Here is a 16,926-nt window from a genome sequence, read left to right on the forward strand (position 1 = left end):
AGTGTTATGGGAGAGTTTGCCTTCTTATCAAATAGTAGATAACAAATAAATAATTATCGTGTATTTGTAAAACTTAAGCATAATACATTAATTGTATTGAAGATCTCTAAAGACCTTTCTACTTTGATCAATGGAAATTCACAGCCTTCGTATTAATGCAAAAAATAAATTTGTAAACAGATAGATTCATATAATTCCATTTTCTGGAATGAAATTAGAATTAAATTAGTACTTACAATTATTCCATATAAGTATCTTAGTAAACAAAAAAATGATGCACCTATAAGCATTCATTGGTTATTGCTGCCAAGAAAAGTTTATTATTAAGAGATAAGCGTAAAGAGATCAGTCATATTTATATTGTTTATTGAGGAATTAGTTTTTGCCGACAGCACGGGTATGTTGAAAATGTAAGAGAAACGGCGGAATGTGTAGTTTCATCTCGCAATAAATGCCAAGGTCAAGGAATCGGGTGAAGGTAAACAACCAGCAGACTTTTACTCTGCTTAAAGAGCAGATTTGATCAGTGTGAATGTGTTGTGGTCCTCGGGAGGATCACGGTTGTTCTCTCTTATAGTATTAAATTGCAGTTAATATTCTTGTTAATATAATCATGATAACAAATTAGGATATGCATAATGACATAAAAACATTTTTATTTTACTTTTGAATATGATATTCTGTGTTTTAAATCAATATTAAATGTAATTTCGACAATTGTTCAATATGCTATCTAATGCTAAATAAAAAATATTGTTAAAATTAAAAGAACTTTGAAACAAACATGTCTATTACACCTAATTCAGAATTATTGACTGAAGCGGCAGGCGTTAAGATCTTTATGACACGTTTATCAAAAGGAGAATGTTCATCAAATGTACTTTCAATCACGGGAAAAATTCGTATAACATTAGAAAAGATAAAAGAAGCCAAGTCTTGTGGATTTCATCTGACAAAATCAAAATGGGATCCTTATCCTTGGATAAGTTGCGTCGAAACTGGTAGCATCGCGGATGTGGGCGGTCTTAGGTAAGATTAATTAAAGTCATAATACTACATCATTTTATAAATTTAATTAAATTGTCGCGTTTCAGGGCTGGCGACTGTTTAGTGAGTATCGATGGAAAAGATTTAATAGGATTAAGAATAAAAGAAATTGCGGCGCGCATTCACCAACATCAGGAACAAAACATAGATATATTTGTTTGGAGGTATATTACCGAGGAAGAAGAACAGACAGAAGCAGGAATAATTATGAAAGGACCCCTACCCGATGTTGCAAAGAAACTTGCAAACGCGGTATCTGGAGTAGTATGTAAACAAATTCCTTTGTACAATGTCTTCGTTAAAATATTATTCTCTGATTTTTCTCGAATATACGCTATATTGTATTTTTAATGAAATTATCATGTACTTAGGTGAAAGCTTTAGAATGTCCAATTTGCTTGGAGAGTTCACTGCCCCCAGTCTCCCAGTGTGTTCACGGACACATTATTTGCGTAGGATGCAGACCAAGGACATCCCGTTGTCCAGTTTGCAGAGTTAGATTGGGTCAAGGTCGATGTTTGCTAGCAGATAAACTTTGTAAGGTGTTCAAAGATACATTCGACATAAAGGATGATTTATATGATAATATAGAAAATCAACGTTGGAGTCTCCGAGATCGTCTTTTTGGCAAAAATAGCAAAATCACGCCATCAGAAAAGTCAAAAAGTAGCGGTGCAATTCTGAAAGCACGACAATTATTGTTGAGTAAATTATTCCTTGGCGGGACAGAGAAAGCTGCTTCAGCGGATAATTTGACAACGGTTTCCAATGAAATATCCAATATCAATGAAACGACGACCAACAGTTTAAAATTCGAAGAATGTATGAGATTATGCGATCGCACCAAGTCTGCAAGCACAGGAGAATTATCAAAGGAAACGCTGAAAAATGTTATGAACGATCGTTTAGAAAATGATAGTCCTGCTAGAATGTCAAGCACTATCAGTTTAATGTCCAATGTGCCTCCTACACCAATTTGGGAAGGTTCAATGGACTCTGTATCTTGTACACAAATAGTATGCCCTTTTTTCAAACAATACGACTGTAGAGATATCATTATGTCTGACTTAATATTGCAACACTTGAGTGAAGTTCATGAAGTGCCCCATGTACATTTTTATTCCACTCCTGTACAGATTCCATTACCACTTCCTTTTGGCATTAATGCTGTTTATGTATTGCATTATGGTGGAGACCTTTTTTTCTTACAGGTATACTCTCTATTATAATAGAAGATTATTTAAGCTATTATATCGTATAGAAAATAGTATTATGAATTATGAATATACAGTATGAACAGGAAGCTGTCTGGATGTCGTGTGCAATGGGAGGAAGAAATGCATGGGAATGGACTTTGCACGGCCAAGGAGAAAACGGAACCGAGATAAAAATGCGAAGAAACGTCGCCAGTCTTGAAATCCCCGTGACTGTATCATCACAGCATATTGCACCGTTACCAAACTCATTGTCATTGCACACATTAGGCATTCAGTTAAGAGAGTACCGCTTACACGAACAGTCGGGTGTATGACAAAGTGCATATACGTATGATGTAAAAAGAGTAACAAAATTGCTTATTTATTATTATTATAAGATAAAAATTAACAAATACATTGTGTTAATATATGAAATCTTCATACAGGATCATCACAATATTAATGCAAGAATACTTAAGTATGTAATATAGAATGCATTATGAAATGTAATTATATATAAATGCATATTTAATGTTAAAACTAACATTGGTAAAATGTTAAAATGTTTTTCATTGAATTTGCAAAAAATACAAATAGATAACAATGAAACATGCTTATCTTTTTATTTTCAAGGCACTTGATGTATTATGAAAGATATCAAGTTTATATAATCATGGGGTATTACGTAATATACTGTCCATGTATGGTTTGAAAAATTCATATTGACCAGTCCGTGCCGCTTGGCCGGCCATAATATCGTATGCATATTTTAATACTGCTAAATAGTTTTCTTTTCCAACTATATTCAACTGGACATTAAAAACATGCGTATCGCAGGAAGGCATCATTTTTTTACCAATTGGTACGCATAGCTTCCTTTTTTTCTTTGGCTCAGGCGGCGTGTCTGTTACTTCTGATTCTTCTTTCTTTTTATCTCTTTTTGGACAACTACAAACTCTAACAGGAAGTCTACGTCTACCGAGTACCGTTTTTTTGTGATTCTCCAAAGTAAAAATTAATTCTGTGGGTCTACGATTCATGCCAGATGGACAACTATTCTTGCATAAAAACTTGAAATTCATTAGCACATACTGTGAGCCAGCTTGTGGTGTACGAAGAGGCGTCAAAACAGACAGATGTTCATTTCTTTCTTCATACATGCTAGAATGATCTAAACAACGCACAACATGTTTAATAACTCGTGGATCTACATCTCGATTGTTTACATTGTTTAATGCCATATGGTTATGACACCTTTTAACCGGATCACTTGCATATTGATCTAAACTAAAAACCATAGTAGTACGCAAGAATAAACCATCCTCAGGTGGATCCCACTTGAAACGTAATGGCAGTGTTTCATCCATATTAATAAATACCTTTCTCAGTATTTGAGAATACTATTAACAAAAAAAAAAGAGAAAAAAAAGAAGAAATATATTGAATTTAAATTCTTATTTTATAAATAATCTATAAATTAAATGAAATACTTACAACCCAATATTTGCTAAAATCTTGATTAGCTAATGAAAATTGAAAATCATAACAACCAGCAAATTCTTCTCTTATAGGAGCTCCAGTTTCTGGTTCTGGATAATATTCAGGAGATTCATTACTTTTTACTTGTTCTTCTCCTATGTATTGTTGTGTTAAGTTAGTTAAGTCATATTTTTCATCAATTTCATCTTCCATCATGTTCTCTGTTAATAACGGTAACGTATTGCTTCCGCTGTATCAAATGACAAAAATATATAATGAGAATGTTTCTGAAATTTTATTAAAAATTTTGTTTATATTACGCTATACTATTGTAAGAAATATAATAATTGTATTATACTATCTTATGAATTTGATCATACTTTCATAAAAGAAATGTCCATAATTTCTGATTGATGTCAATAATATCTTTTCATACTACGACGTAAGAGAGTTTAGTCTTAAAACGAGGAAAATCGAAACAAAAATATGATAATAAAAGTATTTCTTACATTTCTCGCTGCAGTTCCGAAAAAGCATCATCATCAAGCAAAGCTGATTCTTGTGAATCTGAGAATCCGTTTGAATTGGTCATATTTCCGTAGAATGTTTACTATGCAATAAATGTGACAAAACAAATTCACACTAAACTTCAACCGTGTTCCGGCAGAAAGACGCCATTTGTATCCGCGGGAAATCCTTTGTTTAAATTAAGGATAATTTTCATCAATCATAAGACAGTTTACAAAATATTTAAAACGACTTCATGTAACAATATTTTATATTATTTTTATGAGATTAAATTTGATTGTTTTTGTATGACGTATAAAGTAAATCGAAAATTTGTTTAATAATAATTTTGATCCTACGTCACTAATAAAGAACATGGATATGAATGAAATAAGAAAATGTACTGTAGTGTCAAGTTGTTGATTAAAGTTCCTATATTAATATTATTCAATAATAATTACAGTTATTTGTAATATTTAACTCTTTATACTATATACTGTAATTCTAATATACCAATTGGTGGACAGCTTAAATGTTTCAACCTAGATGGCGCATTGCACTCTCTCTAGTACACTTTTTTTACTCGTAAAAATATTAAATACTAATTAGAAACAGTATAAAGAATAATTATCGACGCTTGTTATTATCGCAGGAGAATTCAGAAAACAAATTACCAACAGAAGAATAAATTTTAATTATAATTTGTGCTTGTTGTTTCTGGATTTTATTATTCTTATCCTCTATTGACACTGTGTATTCAGAATAATGAATGGCAACTCACACGGGGTGTAAATTAATAATAAAAAATACTTTATGTATTTTATTTATCATATTAAACAGAGTATCTATATTGCATATATTCCATGAGCACGTGTCACGTTATTTTATGGCGGGAATAACATGTGGCGCGCCACGGTAATGTACGTCAAATGCATGAAGCAAACGACTCCAATATGGCGAATGTGAGGGATAGTGATACGTCGTTGTGGCTTCATAACAAGCTTGGAACGTCAAATGATAGCTGGACTGGAAGTTCAATTTGTTCACAACTCAATGCAGAAGTATTACGGAATATCAAAGATTGTTTTCCAGATCTTCAAACGCAAGTTAAACTTAAGTTACTACTTTCGTTCTTTCACATACCGAGACGGAATGTTGAGGAGGTAGGACAGTTTGCTTATTGTAAACACTTAACATACGTGTAGAAATATAAACATACTTCTTCTGTATACAAATTATACAATCTCCGACGAAGCGTTTAATGTGATAAATTCTTAATTATACCGACTCGCATTGCAGGGACGTCACTTATTTAACTTTATTTAAATGCTAGATGTTTTTTGAACGCGTAGTAAATAACCGTGCTCTATATGTGATTAAACTTACAAAATTAACCGTGGTTTCAATCTAATAATGTTAAATAATTGTGTTTTTTGGAAGGATGTAATGAATTTTTCTAGATAATAGAATTTATTTTATTACATTCTATTTTATTTTACTTTATTTATGCTATAATTCTATGGAATTGTGTAGTGGCGCGTTGAACTGGAAGAAATTATTGAGGTGGCATCCCTCGATAGTGAGCTATGGGTATCAATGTTATCCGAAGCGATGAAGACCTTTCCATCTACGGGTTCTTTGAACACTGACATCACAGACTTGGATGAACATAGACCTATTTTTGGAGAGCTAGTCAACGACCTCAGAAAACTTCTAAAAAAGCAAAATGACCCAGCAATGCTTCCATTAGAATGTCATTATCTTAATAAGACTGCACTTACTTCTGTGGTTGGCCAACAACCAACACCAGTTAAGCATTTCACATTGAAAAGGAAACCAAAAAGTGCTGCTTTAAGAGCAGAGCTACTTCAGAAGAGTACTGATGCGGCGAACAATTTAAAAAAGAGTACTGCACCCACAGTACCTGTGAGGAGTAGAGGTATGCCCAGGAAAATGACTGACACAAGTAAGTTCATTTGTTTGATTGCACATGTTAATTAAAAGAAATGATAAACCAATCGATATTTAATATTTTGTTTAACTTCCAGCACCATTGAAAGGAATTCCAAGTAGAGTTCCAACAAGTGGTTTTCGATCACCGTCTCTCACAAGTTCTTCAATGTCTAATAGAACGCCTCTTAGTAGTAGGATTCGTAAAGACGGCGGTATTAAATTACTGGACATTAATGAGCAACCAATTGGATATGCTCAGGCAAAGAAACGAAAGAGAATGATGGAAATAGAAGAACAACAAAAGAAGGTTGCAGAAGCTCAAGCAGCTGCAGCTGCTGCTGCATCGACAGCGACAACAACAACAGAAACGTCGACTACTCCGGAGTATGCTCAAGGATTAGCCTCTATAAATCCACCAGCTACGCCAATTACCCCGGTGGTAGCATCTGTACAGCCTTATGCGACGCCTACTACTCTAAGTGGAGCATCAACAGTAACTACCCCCCAAACTCGTATGTTTTTATCTTTTAAAGTCGTTAATATACATCGATCGTACAAAAAAATAATCAAGTTACTATTATACAGCCACAACTCCAACTACACCTACAACTCCAAGTACAGTACTACCAATCACAACACCGACGGTTATTACACCGATAGAAAGCACACCTGTCGGAGTGCAAACCGTTAGACCAGCGCAAACCGTTACGCAGATTCGCATACAAACTACCGCACAACCGGCCAATGCGGCTGCTAATACAAGAAAGGGTCTATCTCTCACGGTACGTAAAAATATTATAATGCGATCAAATTAATGAGTTGTACTTTTAATAATAAAAAGTTCTATCTTTTCAGCGAGAACAAATGTTGGAAGCACAAGAAATGTTTAGAACAGCTAATAAAGTTACTAGGCCAGAGAAGGCTCTTATTTTAGGTTTCATGGCTGGCTCCAGGGGTATGTGTTTTATATATGATGTAAATACTGTATAAACTAATCGACTGACTAGATTTTGTATCACATGTGTCAACGAGAGAATGCCTTATTTATTGTTTGATTATTTTTTTTTAGATAATCCATGTCCGAAACTGGGAAATATAGTTACAGTAATGCTATCAGAAAATATTGAAGAAGTAACGCAACCAGATGGAACAACGGTGTCGATGCTGGTTGAAACGCATTTCCAAATGAATTACACAAATGGCGAATGGAAGAGGATAAAAAAGAATCGCCGAATTGTAACAGAAGAATCTACATCTACTGCGACACCAGCTCCCAGTGCAACTGCTACGGCTTCCAACTAAAAAAAAAAAAAAGAAAGAAAGCACAAGAAACCAAAAAATGTGGTCAGATTAAGATTACCTAGGTCAATCATTCTGTCATTATTTGAATGATATCTTTCTAATGTAAAAAGTCTGTTTTTATGTATAGTAAAAAAAGAATTAACTGTGCAATGCACAATATGGCCTACGTGTCTCATATGGTGTAAGTGGACTTCTGTATCACGTTTCTGTAGTAAAGCTTTGAGGTATATACATGTTAAAGTTATAACATGAAAAAAAAAAACACTTGTGTTAACCGAAAATATATTTAAGAAATTACGATACTTCGTATTTGTTTAGCTAAACAATGAAGCGACTAAAGTAAGAAATTCGAATTTTCTTTTGTTATTGACAACGATTTTGTTTAACCTTTAACTATACGTCTGGTTTCACCGACAATGAACCATTTATCGGATCAATTATTCGATTAAAAAATGAAATACTATTCAATGATTGATAATGTGATATCTTCTATTGTAGGAAAAGCCGGACATGTATTTAATTCAAATACGATTATTACCGTTCGCAATTTAAATTTATATATAAATATGTTTCTCCATTTAATAAGAACAATCTAAAAGGTTATAATATTGTTATTTAAATAAAATATGATTATATTGATTAATTAATGTTGAATTAATTGAATTTTATCAGTTAATGCAAGTTATTTAAGTAACACAATTTTGAATTCAAGGTTAACTATATACGTTATTCCGTTTGACACTGCCCTCTGTATCTTGTATGATATGAAACGAAGAGAAGTTACAAAAGAATGACAGAAAGTATTTAAATCAATTCTTTCCTCGTAGATAATGCAACGAATTTGATAAACATTAAATTAAATCTAAAAAATTCAGTAGCTTCTTTCAGTGTTCTTGATTAAAATGCATCGTTCGTATGAAAAGTGAGTTATATAACCTTTCCAAAATTCAAGCATAAGACTTCTCGTATTCGATTTTTATTGTTCGCTAAAGTATTTTCATAAGTTATTGGAACTAAACATCTCATTTTCTGTCATAAATACTTTGATATTGACATAATCAATAATTCATTTATAATGTTCCGATTTTTAACGTCTTTACGTCCACAAGTTTACAAAGCGGTAAGTTATTTAACCTAACAAACATAGTTCTCGTTATTTCGATGTACAAAATTAGAAGAATATTTGAAAGGTTGTTTGAACATTCAAAGAACGACCCTGATAATGTAATTAATAGTAAAATAATAAGTACAAACAGATTTATATTTTTTGCAGGCCACTATTCTATCTTCTACAGAAACTAAGAATCAAATACTCGTAAAAAATGCACGCAGTATTTGCGCCAGTTCCCAACTATTTTGCTGTCGACCTCTGGTTCAAAAACCTGCTCCTGATTTCTCCGGAACAGCCGTGGTTAACGGTGATTTCAAGGAAATAAAACTAAGCGATTATAAGGGCAAATACGTTGTCCTTTTCTTTTATCCCTTAGATTTGTAAGTGAATAGCATAGGAAAGTCTAAGAGAAGTTGGTTGTATTGGAATTAAATTAATATTTTCATTTCTAGCACATTTGTATGTCCTACTGAGTTAATAGCATTCAGTGAAAGGATCTCGGAGTTCAAAGCTTTGAATGCACAAGTGATCGGAGTATCTACAGATTCTCACTTCAGCCATCTAGCTTGGATGAACACTCCAAGGAAGCAGGGTGGTCTGGGTGGTGATTTAGGCTATCCCCTTCTTAGTGATTTTAAAAAAGAAATATCATCTAAATACAATGTCCTACTCGAAGACTCTGGTATAGCCTTACGTGGATTGTTCATCATAGACAAAGAAGGAATATTGAGACAACTTAGTATAAATGATTTGCCAGTTGGTAGAAGTGTTGACGAAACACTGAGGCTCATCAAGGCTTTCCAATTTGTGGAGAAACACGGGGAAGTGTGTCCTGCTAATTGGCAACCGGATTCAAAGACTATTAAACCGAATCCAAAGGATAGCAAACAGTACTTTGAATCTGTGAATAAAGCATAAAATGTAACATATTGCATTAAAATATAATGTACCCTAATGTAAAGTAATATATTTATATATATATATATATATATATATACACATATTATATATAAACCACTGAAATAATCAAACAGCATTTTATTTACCATCAATGGTCAGATTAAAAATATTCATGCATTTCCCATAAAGTACACTAAAGTAAAGATCTCGAAATAGCTTGAAAACCCGACGTTCAATAATGCCTTTTTAATTATTGTATTCGAACGAATAAAATATATTTAAAGCAGAAGTAGTGTTCCAGTTTTTTCCTTCAATTTGTGTAAACGTCCGTTCACTGTCAACGTTGCAACGTTCGGAGAAGGGAACCGAACAAACGGCAATGCATGCGATTTATGCAATCACGCTGATCAGTAGACCTTCATCCAATAAGAGTGTACCTACTCGATTGTTTCAATCGGCAGCGAAGGGAACAGGTGCTCGCGATGCTTGAGTAGAAAGTAAGAGGGTGGAATCCGAAGAGAGGGAGAACACCGATCTTACGCCGGTTAATTTGATTTGCGACGATGGAAGCAATATCGGTAGGTCAAATCCTTCGAAGCACGTACGCTCCGGATTACCATTTCGCACAACAATAAACTAACTTCATTAGAATAATGTCTCATCGACTTCCCCGACTGTACAGTCGGTTCTCAATTAACCATCTAAAATGGACGTTGATTCCCGTTATCTCCATAAACGATAGACATCTAAATATTCAACGGTCGAGAACGGCAGTCGGAGATAAGAAAATGAAGCTCGGGACGACCGGTTAACTTCCGTTCGCTCGAAATGTGCGCCCTTTAGAAGTTAAAGTACCAAATTAGAATCTACTTACAGTGGCCCAGGTACTGAACACTATCCCGGTTTCCGGATTTCTGATAAATTTATAAGAGAGAGCTTATTATTCGGGAGAGATGCCGGCGACGCCCTCGAGGAAGGGATAAAGTAACCGGAGAGGAGGGTTCAGGCGACGCAAGGTAGACGGGAGAAGCGGGGGAAAAACTGAAAAGCGACGCCTGAGATAAACGGCTCATCCTCTCTCACCCTACGAAATCCAATCTTGTCCTTTACGAGCTGAGATCTCCGAATTAAACATATTCCAGCGAGCAGGCTGCGCTATGAAGTACGATTTTCCGGAGGACATCGACGTCCCCGCGTCGGAATTGATTTTCGTCTGTTGGCCTGTTTAGAAAATACGAGTGTACGTATTCGGAAACGCGTGACTCGACGATCGTTGCGCGATTAAATTGATCTTCGGAGCCGAAAACTTATCATCTCGATCACGCGGACCCTTCGAACGTTCGACCCGTTTAAAAACGATCCGGACAGTCGGTTTCGAATATTCCCGAGGAGCGGAAAGTTAAGGTCGCTTAAACGTTAGTTGAGGAACAACAAGAGCAGCAATTAGAACGGGAAGCCGTACACCGCCGCCCCCGACAATCGCGGGGGTGGAACAAACTGACGACGATAGACGGGCTAGGAAGTCGATTAGACCAGGAAAATCCCTCCGGCCGGGCGACGACATAATCCGCGCTCACTCTTGATCGGACGAACATTACGACGAATTGGCCGAGCGTCAAAAGGAAAATCGATAAGCGGCCGGCACCGGCCGGGAAACCGCCGGCAAAACGCCAGGGGAATAAAATATGAGAAAAAGAAACAAATGGGGCAAAACGAAGAGGAGACGGGGAAAATGGCGAGAGCGTGATTCGATTCGCAAACTTTCCAGGAGGGACGGCTGCGAACCAATGGCGAAAAACTCGAACCGACTATCGCGGCCTAAAGCTGCTAGCTTCTTTCTATCTTCTTCAGCCGGTTACTCGCCTCGTCTTTGCGTTGCAAGGGGAACACGCGTGAATTTCGAGAGTAAAAATCTCGCTGGAACGAATACCGAGACGACAGTCATGGAGACAGCAACGATCAACAAAAGATTCGTTGGAGTCTCGTTAACACAAGTGCCATGGTGGTCGCCGGTGACCGGAGCTTCCAAGATGCTTGAAAACAATTGCCATAAGGAAATTGAATCAAAACATTCAGTAACACAAGAAGAGAGATAATAGTGTAATATGTGTACTGTAATATCAAAACGTTAATAATTATTTCCAATACTATTTTCTTCTATTACCAAGGGATTAATCGTAGTGAAGATTTCCAACACGATTCAACAAATATATGTATTACTCGGTTCATTCGAGTTCAAAGTAAACATTATTCCTCTGTAACCAATGATTATACTTAAAAGGAAATATAGGAATAACATATGCTTAGAATTTTCCTCTTTTCCGAATAAATTATTAACGACGAAGTAGCTGTATCGATCAGAGTTGAGGAAGAAATCATAGGCCAAGGGGTTGAGGGTTGATGCTAGGTGTCGCGAAGAGGCAAGCGACGAGTCTCGCACGCGTGTCCCATCAGCAGCGAGGATCGGGCCGTTTAACGTCATTAGGCGTCCGCGCGAGGAGCATCTGGCCTCCGCGTTCGAACGGCCGGAGAAAAGGCATGCCTGGCTCAAACTCGTCGGTTATTGTCAGACGGGCGATCGAAGCCAGGCGAGCGAGCGAGCGAGCTCGCGCGTCAAAGAGAGGATCCTCTATCGTTTCTCGTGAAATGGAACTCGCGTCGTTTGAGCCTCTTTGGTCCCCTCGAGCCTCGTGCCCGTCTCAACCCCTCCGCACCTTCTGCCCGTTCCCTCCTTTTTTCCCCGCGGAGCCGTCTAATAACCTCTCTCCCCGGCTCCTCGCGACTGCCTCGCGAAAAGGAACATTTTCTTAAAGGAGCATTCAGAGCGCGGCTTGATAGGTGGATATTATAGTAGCTGGGGGTTACCCTTGGCGGTTCGACGTCGGCGGGGCGAGGAGGGAGACGCGGCCACGAAAACGAAGAGACAGGGGCGGAGGGGTTGCTCGGGTGGCGGATCGTCGAGGGTGGAGAGAGAGAAAGAGCGAAAGAGAGAGACGGAGAGAGAGAGAGAAGGAGAGAGACGGGGAAATGCATCCATCCATATCCATCCCGGGGTGGCTACTGGGGCTTTGATTACTTGTTTTAATCTTCCGACTGCCGACTGGGCGAGCATCTGTCACTCAAAATCCGTAATTGCGCGCGGTACCGTCGCTCCGGCGACCCTCCTCCTCTCGCGGTCCTGCCCGGCCGCCCATGTCGGCACCAAGGGGCCGAGGGGCAGAGTTCTCTTTGCTTTGAGCATCGCCATTACTTTCTTATTGCTCGTTTAGCGCTTTCACACTGGTTTACCGGTTACAGGGCTGCCGGCGAGCGAGCGAGCGAGCAAGCAGTGCTCGTAGGCGACCGGCTAATCGGATTCCCGGCGCTCCTGAAATTCACCGTCGGGCCGAACCTACTACAGCCGTTTCCACGGTTCGATCGTGGTTTCGATGTGGCTACCGGAGGCACCGCGTTAATCCCCGGCATCGTTGCGCCGGATTCGGAAAAGACATTAGAGGCACACCCGCCGGCAGCGGTACACGAACGGCGCCGGATCAATGGCTGATGGCTGATGGCTACGATGATGGCTATTTGTGTCGGCGTTATGCGCGCAGATTGATCTTTGAGTTCTCGAAATCGAGAACCCGGGAAATCGTATCGCGTGAAATTGAAGCGTCAGCTGTAACCGCTCGCGGACTTGCCCCGCTGATTTCACCTTCGCCAGGTTCGGATGGGAGAGAAGAAGCGACGTCAGTTTCTAAAGCGATTTAACGATCAATGTTGTTCGTTACCCACGGATCAAAGTAAACAACTATCTTGCTATTATCGATTCATCAAACGAATCGCTTCCAGAGAATTCTGAATTCCGAACTGTCGATAGTAAAATGTTACAGCCGACTAGCGGAAGTTAAGGGTGTGTTAACATCGATATCGACATTAATAACCTCGTCAGCTTACTCTAATTAAATTTGACCACTGCCGTTCGACGATTGTTCGGCCGCTTTTTAATATGAGATTATAAGTCGTTGAAAAGCCTATTAACAGCTGTCCGGTAGATAAAGCGTCAAATGAACGCTGAACCCCCGCGTCGGTGCAGCGGGTCTGGCTCTCCGCCGAGGCTCACCCCCGTCCGGCCTATCCACTTACCGCACGAATGGACGAGGTGGTCATCAGATCGATGAAAAGAGATTCGCGACACGCCACCGGCCGGCCGACGCGCTGCACCGACGTTGAACCGTGAAACCAGCCAGCCGGCCGCCCCCTAAAACACGCGGCACGGTGTTTGTGCGCCTACAACGAAGCCAATCGGGGCCCCCCTTCGTAGGATGACGGTGGTTCGGGGGGTTGAACCGACCGGCACGGCACGGCCGGTTCGGCGAACCTCGTAGCGTGATCTAATTGTGCCCACTCAAACCGGATCAAAACAATGCGGCGCACCGAAGAGCTCGCGGGCGTGTTGCATTTAGCTAAATGTGTCTTTTGTGACGGCCATTGCCCGTCCACGTTCACCGAGCCATTGTCGACGCTGGTTAGCGGGTCCTCGTCAAAGCCCACTTAATGGCACCTTTAATTACAAGTGTCCCCGGCACAATGACGGGACCCCCTCGCCTCCTCCGGCCGGCTGTCTCCTGCGGAATCCGACGGGACTCTATGGAAATGCATAGGGGTCGCGGCGCGCGGGCCGACGGGAACCCGGAGGGAAGACGACGAGGAGTAATCTACTCCTTCGATTAACCCATTGAGCGAGGCAACAATTTGCTGGCCATTCGCCGGGGAACGTCGCTTCGGACTGTGCACGCGCGGAGAATGTTAATGATTGCTTTATAATAATTGTAGTAGGCCGAAGGTATCTTTGTGTGTTCTATCATTTTATCATCGTTTCTCTGCTTCACGGAGTCACGAGTAGCATCAAAGGGTCCAAGCTATCAACGGATTATGATAAGGAACCGGCTGCGGACTTCGAAGGGTTGAAAAGAGGAGACTCGAGAGGACGCGGAACTCGAATTTCAATCGCGCGATGAATCAGTGCAGCCCCCCCAGCCCCTGTCCACGGAAAGTCGTGGAGCATTCAAGCGTCGCAACTGCGGAGGCCGACCGTCCCTCGCGTTAAATCCGCTATCTTTGTCAAAACGCGGCGTAATCGTTCCTCTTCGGTCGGATTTAATCTTCCCGATTCCGGTCCCCCTTCGAGAGCATCGCAGAGGTGGAACGGGGGGGACGCAATCTCCGTGAGCAAGAAAAGAAGAAGCACACCGCGTGCACGCGACCGTTTTCGCCGGGATTTCTGCCAATGGCCTCTCTCTCTCTCTCTCTCTCTCTCTCTCTCTCTCGTTCGTCTCTCTCTCTTTCCAATTGTCGGAGTCATTCGTTCCTTTCAGAACGGAACAGATGCACCGACCTGTATTCGAACGAAGGGGGTGAAGGGGCGGGGGGCAGTGGCTGTCCCGGCGGATGTCTCTTGGGGTTATTTTCAGTCGATTATCCGGCGAGAGTAGGGTCAACGCTTGGTAGTTTATCCCGGCGGAGCAACGGAGCAAAGGACCGGTCTATTAGCGGGCAGGATTGGGGGTTCGCAGGGGGTAGTAGTGACGGGGAACGACTTAATTTTCGGGCACGGGACGCGCCGCGACGCGTGCACGCTGCGCCTTTAGCTCCCGATTGCTTCCGGGGGGCGGGTTTTCCGCGGTCCCGGCAAATTGACGGGGCGTTCGTCTCCTCTTCTGTTCGAAAGAAGGCACAGATTGCTTTCTGATTCGAGGACTTAACGGCGGAATTAGTTTCCCAGGGTGCGCACAAACGAACCTTTCCGTTCGGGATCGAGAGACGGTCGGACGAACCGAACGAAATGGATTTAATTTTGAGTGTTCCGTTAAAATCGACGCGTGAGCTCGAGACAATGGCGATAGTTCGTTTACGGGGAATCTAATAAGTGAATTACGATGTTCCGGTGGAGGACGGTTAATTACTTATTAAAGCGGGGCGCAGACCGTCCGAACTTTAAGGGATGATTCCGCTTACTCCGAGGATAAGGATCGCGCGTCCCAGGCGTGCGCTATCGCGAGATCGCTTTTCGTCATTGGAATGACTGGAATAATCGTCGGCGGTTCGGCCGCTCGCTTCTGGGACACCCTGTAGAGACAGCTTGTAGACTGATAAGAGAATACCGGGCCGATTAACGGAATATTGTCGGAGGCACGCTCGGGGAGGCCGGAGTCCGCATCGCACGAACCGTGCAAAGGTGGAGCAGTTGTATCTTATCTCACATTTAATCAACATCGCTGACCCCAACTGCGACGCTCCTAAGCTCCAGTAATTACTTAGATGGACGTGTCCAAACCTTTGACACGAGAGCCCTCGGCGAGCGGCTGAATAAAATGCGTGCGCGCCGTCCGTGCTCGCGATAAAACGAAGTTTAAGAGTCATTTAATTCCGTGAAAAATTGAATCGACTCCCCCTCTCGTCCCTTCGTGACTAATTACCACGGAATGGCTCTGTCCGGTAATTCTCGAGCGCAATGCAACGCCGAACCCCCGTCCGTTCAGAGGGAATTTCGATCGGCAACGGGCAAACGAATCAAGAAGGAAAACCCGTGCAATTCAACGATCAAAACCGTCTCGATTGAAAGTCGATAATTCCAGATACGTATTATCGTTCGAAGCTGTTCGTTCCATCCGCCATTACGAAGGACACGTCCCCGGACGAGTATTCGATTACCGGTGTTCAATGAACAACGAGCCCGCTTTTTTCGCCAACGAACGGAGAGAGAGGATGGAAAACCGAGAAATAAAGGCCGACGAGTGAAAAGCTTGCGCTTTCGCGAAGTTAAAGTTAACGAACGCAACCGCAGCAGGGAAACGGCGAAACGGCGATTAGAAAACAATGGGGCACGCTCGCTCGTCCCCCTTTCCTCCTTGAAACCCCGTCGCACAGCGCGAGAGGGACCGACAGCCGTTTTCGCGGGGGTTACGTTGAACCAGTTTTCTTCGGGATCCGAAAGCGGATTGCGTAAACCATTATTTTATACGTCGCGTACACGCGCGGTATCATTTTCTTTTCAAGTATCCCCTTTGTCCGCGGTAATCCGGAATCGCGGTTGAAAAAATTTTTTTCCCAATTCCGCGGCCCTCCCCGCTCAGCCCTGCGCCCTCCGCGCCCCCGGTCCATCCCCCCTCCCGTTTTGTCGCCGGGGCGAAGGCATTGTTCGAAATAACAAGCGGCACGCTTTCTACTCTGTCCTTCGAAAAGTACATCGCGTTCAGCCGGTTCTCGCATGGCGTGCGTGCGTGCGTGCGTGCGTGCGTGCGTGCGTGCGTGATGTCTCTCTCTCTCTCTCTCTCTCTCTCTCTCTCTCTCTCTCTCTCTCTCTCTCTCTCTCTCTCTCTCTCTCTATCTCTCTTTCTTTCTCTCGTGTCTGGTCTCTCGCCGTTTCTCTTCGTTCTCTGTCGGTCGCAT

The 16,926-nt window shown here is 41.2% G+C and overlaps 4 protein-coding genes across 8 annotated transcripts; 3 read left to right on the forward strand and 1 right to left on the reverse strand.

Annotated features, from left to right (window-relative positions):
• Nucleotides 1-72: 72 nt before the first annotated feature.
• LOC116433502 (uncharacterized) lies at nt 73-2,578 on the forward strand. 4 transcript variants are annotated; one of them, XM_031991656.2, is made up of 5 exons: nt 73-1,029; nt 1,095-1,311; nt 1,419-1,557; nt 1,639-2,258; nt 2,339-2,578. In XM_031991656.2, the coding sequence occupies exons 1-5, from the start codon at nt 785-787 to the stop codon at nt 2,576-2,578; spliced, it is 1,461 nt and encodes a 486-aa protein (XP_031847516.1). In that variant the 5' UTR covers nt 73-784. The 4 variants fall into 4 exon arrangements, with proteins under 4 accessions (XP_031847516.1, XP_031847515.1, XP_031847513.1 ...); XM_031991655.2 differs by having other exon boundaries at nt 73-478; nt 807-1,029; nt 1,419-2,258; XM_031991653.2 differs by having other exon boundaries at nt 1,419-2,258.
• On the reverse strand, nt 2,334-4,418 carry p53. The gene is made up of 3 exons (XM_076373388.1): nt 4,232-4,418; nt 3,738-3,972; nt 2,334-3,643 (listed from the first exon to the last, which is right to left on the reverse strand). The coding sequence occupies exons 1-3, from the start codon at nt 4,312-4,314 to the stop codon at nt 2,915-2,917; spliced, it is 1,047 nt and encodes a 348-aa protein (XP_076229503.1). The 5' UTR covers nt 4,315-4,418; the 3' UTR covers nt 2,334-2,914.
• Nucleotides 4,419-5,133: 715 nt separating this feature from the next.
• On the forward strand, nt 5,134-8,083 carry Nelf-A (Negative elongation factor A). 2 transcript variants are annotated; one of them, XM_076373385.1, is made up of 6 exons: nt 5,134-5,392; nt 5,763-6,195; nt 6,278-6,694; nt 6,768-6,964; nt 7,038-7,137; nt 7,252-8,083. In XM_076373385.1, exons 1-6 carry the CDS (start codon nt 5,159-5,161, stop codon nt 7,482-7,484), a joined length of 1,614 nt encoding a protein of 537 aa, XP_076229500.1. In that variant the 5' UTR covers nt 5,134-5,158; the 3' UTR covers nt 7,485-8,083. The 2 variants fall into 2 exon arrangements, with proteins under 2 accessions (XP_076229500.1, XP_076229501.1); XM_076373386.1 differs by having other exon boundaries at nt 5,182-5,331.
• A 136-nt stretch (nt 8,084-8,219) lies between these two features.
• Tpx-3 (thioredoxin peroxidase 3) lies at nt 8,220-9,784 on the forward strand. Its single transcript, XM_031991657.2, has 3 exons — nt 8,220-8,604; nt 8,758-8,975; nt 9,048-9,784. The coding sequence occupies exons 1-3, from the start codon at nt 8,560-8,562 to the stop codon at nt 9,511-9,513; spliced, it is 729 nt and encodes a 242-aa protein (XP_031847517.1). The 5' UTR covers nt 8,220-8,559; the 3' UTR covers nt 9,514-9,784.
• Nucleotides 9,785-16,926: the final 7,142 nt, after the last annotated feature.

This window comes from Nomia melanderi, chromosome 13 (assembly GCF_051020985.1).
Source record: "Nomia melanderi isolate GNS246 chromosome 13, iyNomMela1, whole genome shotgun sequence".
Lineage (NCBI taxonomy): Eukaryota > Metazoa > Arthropoda > Insecta > Hymenoptera > Halictidae > Nomia > Nomia melanderi.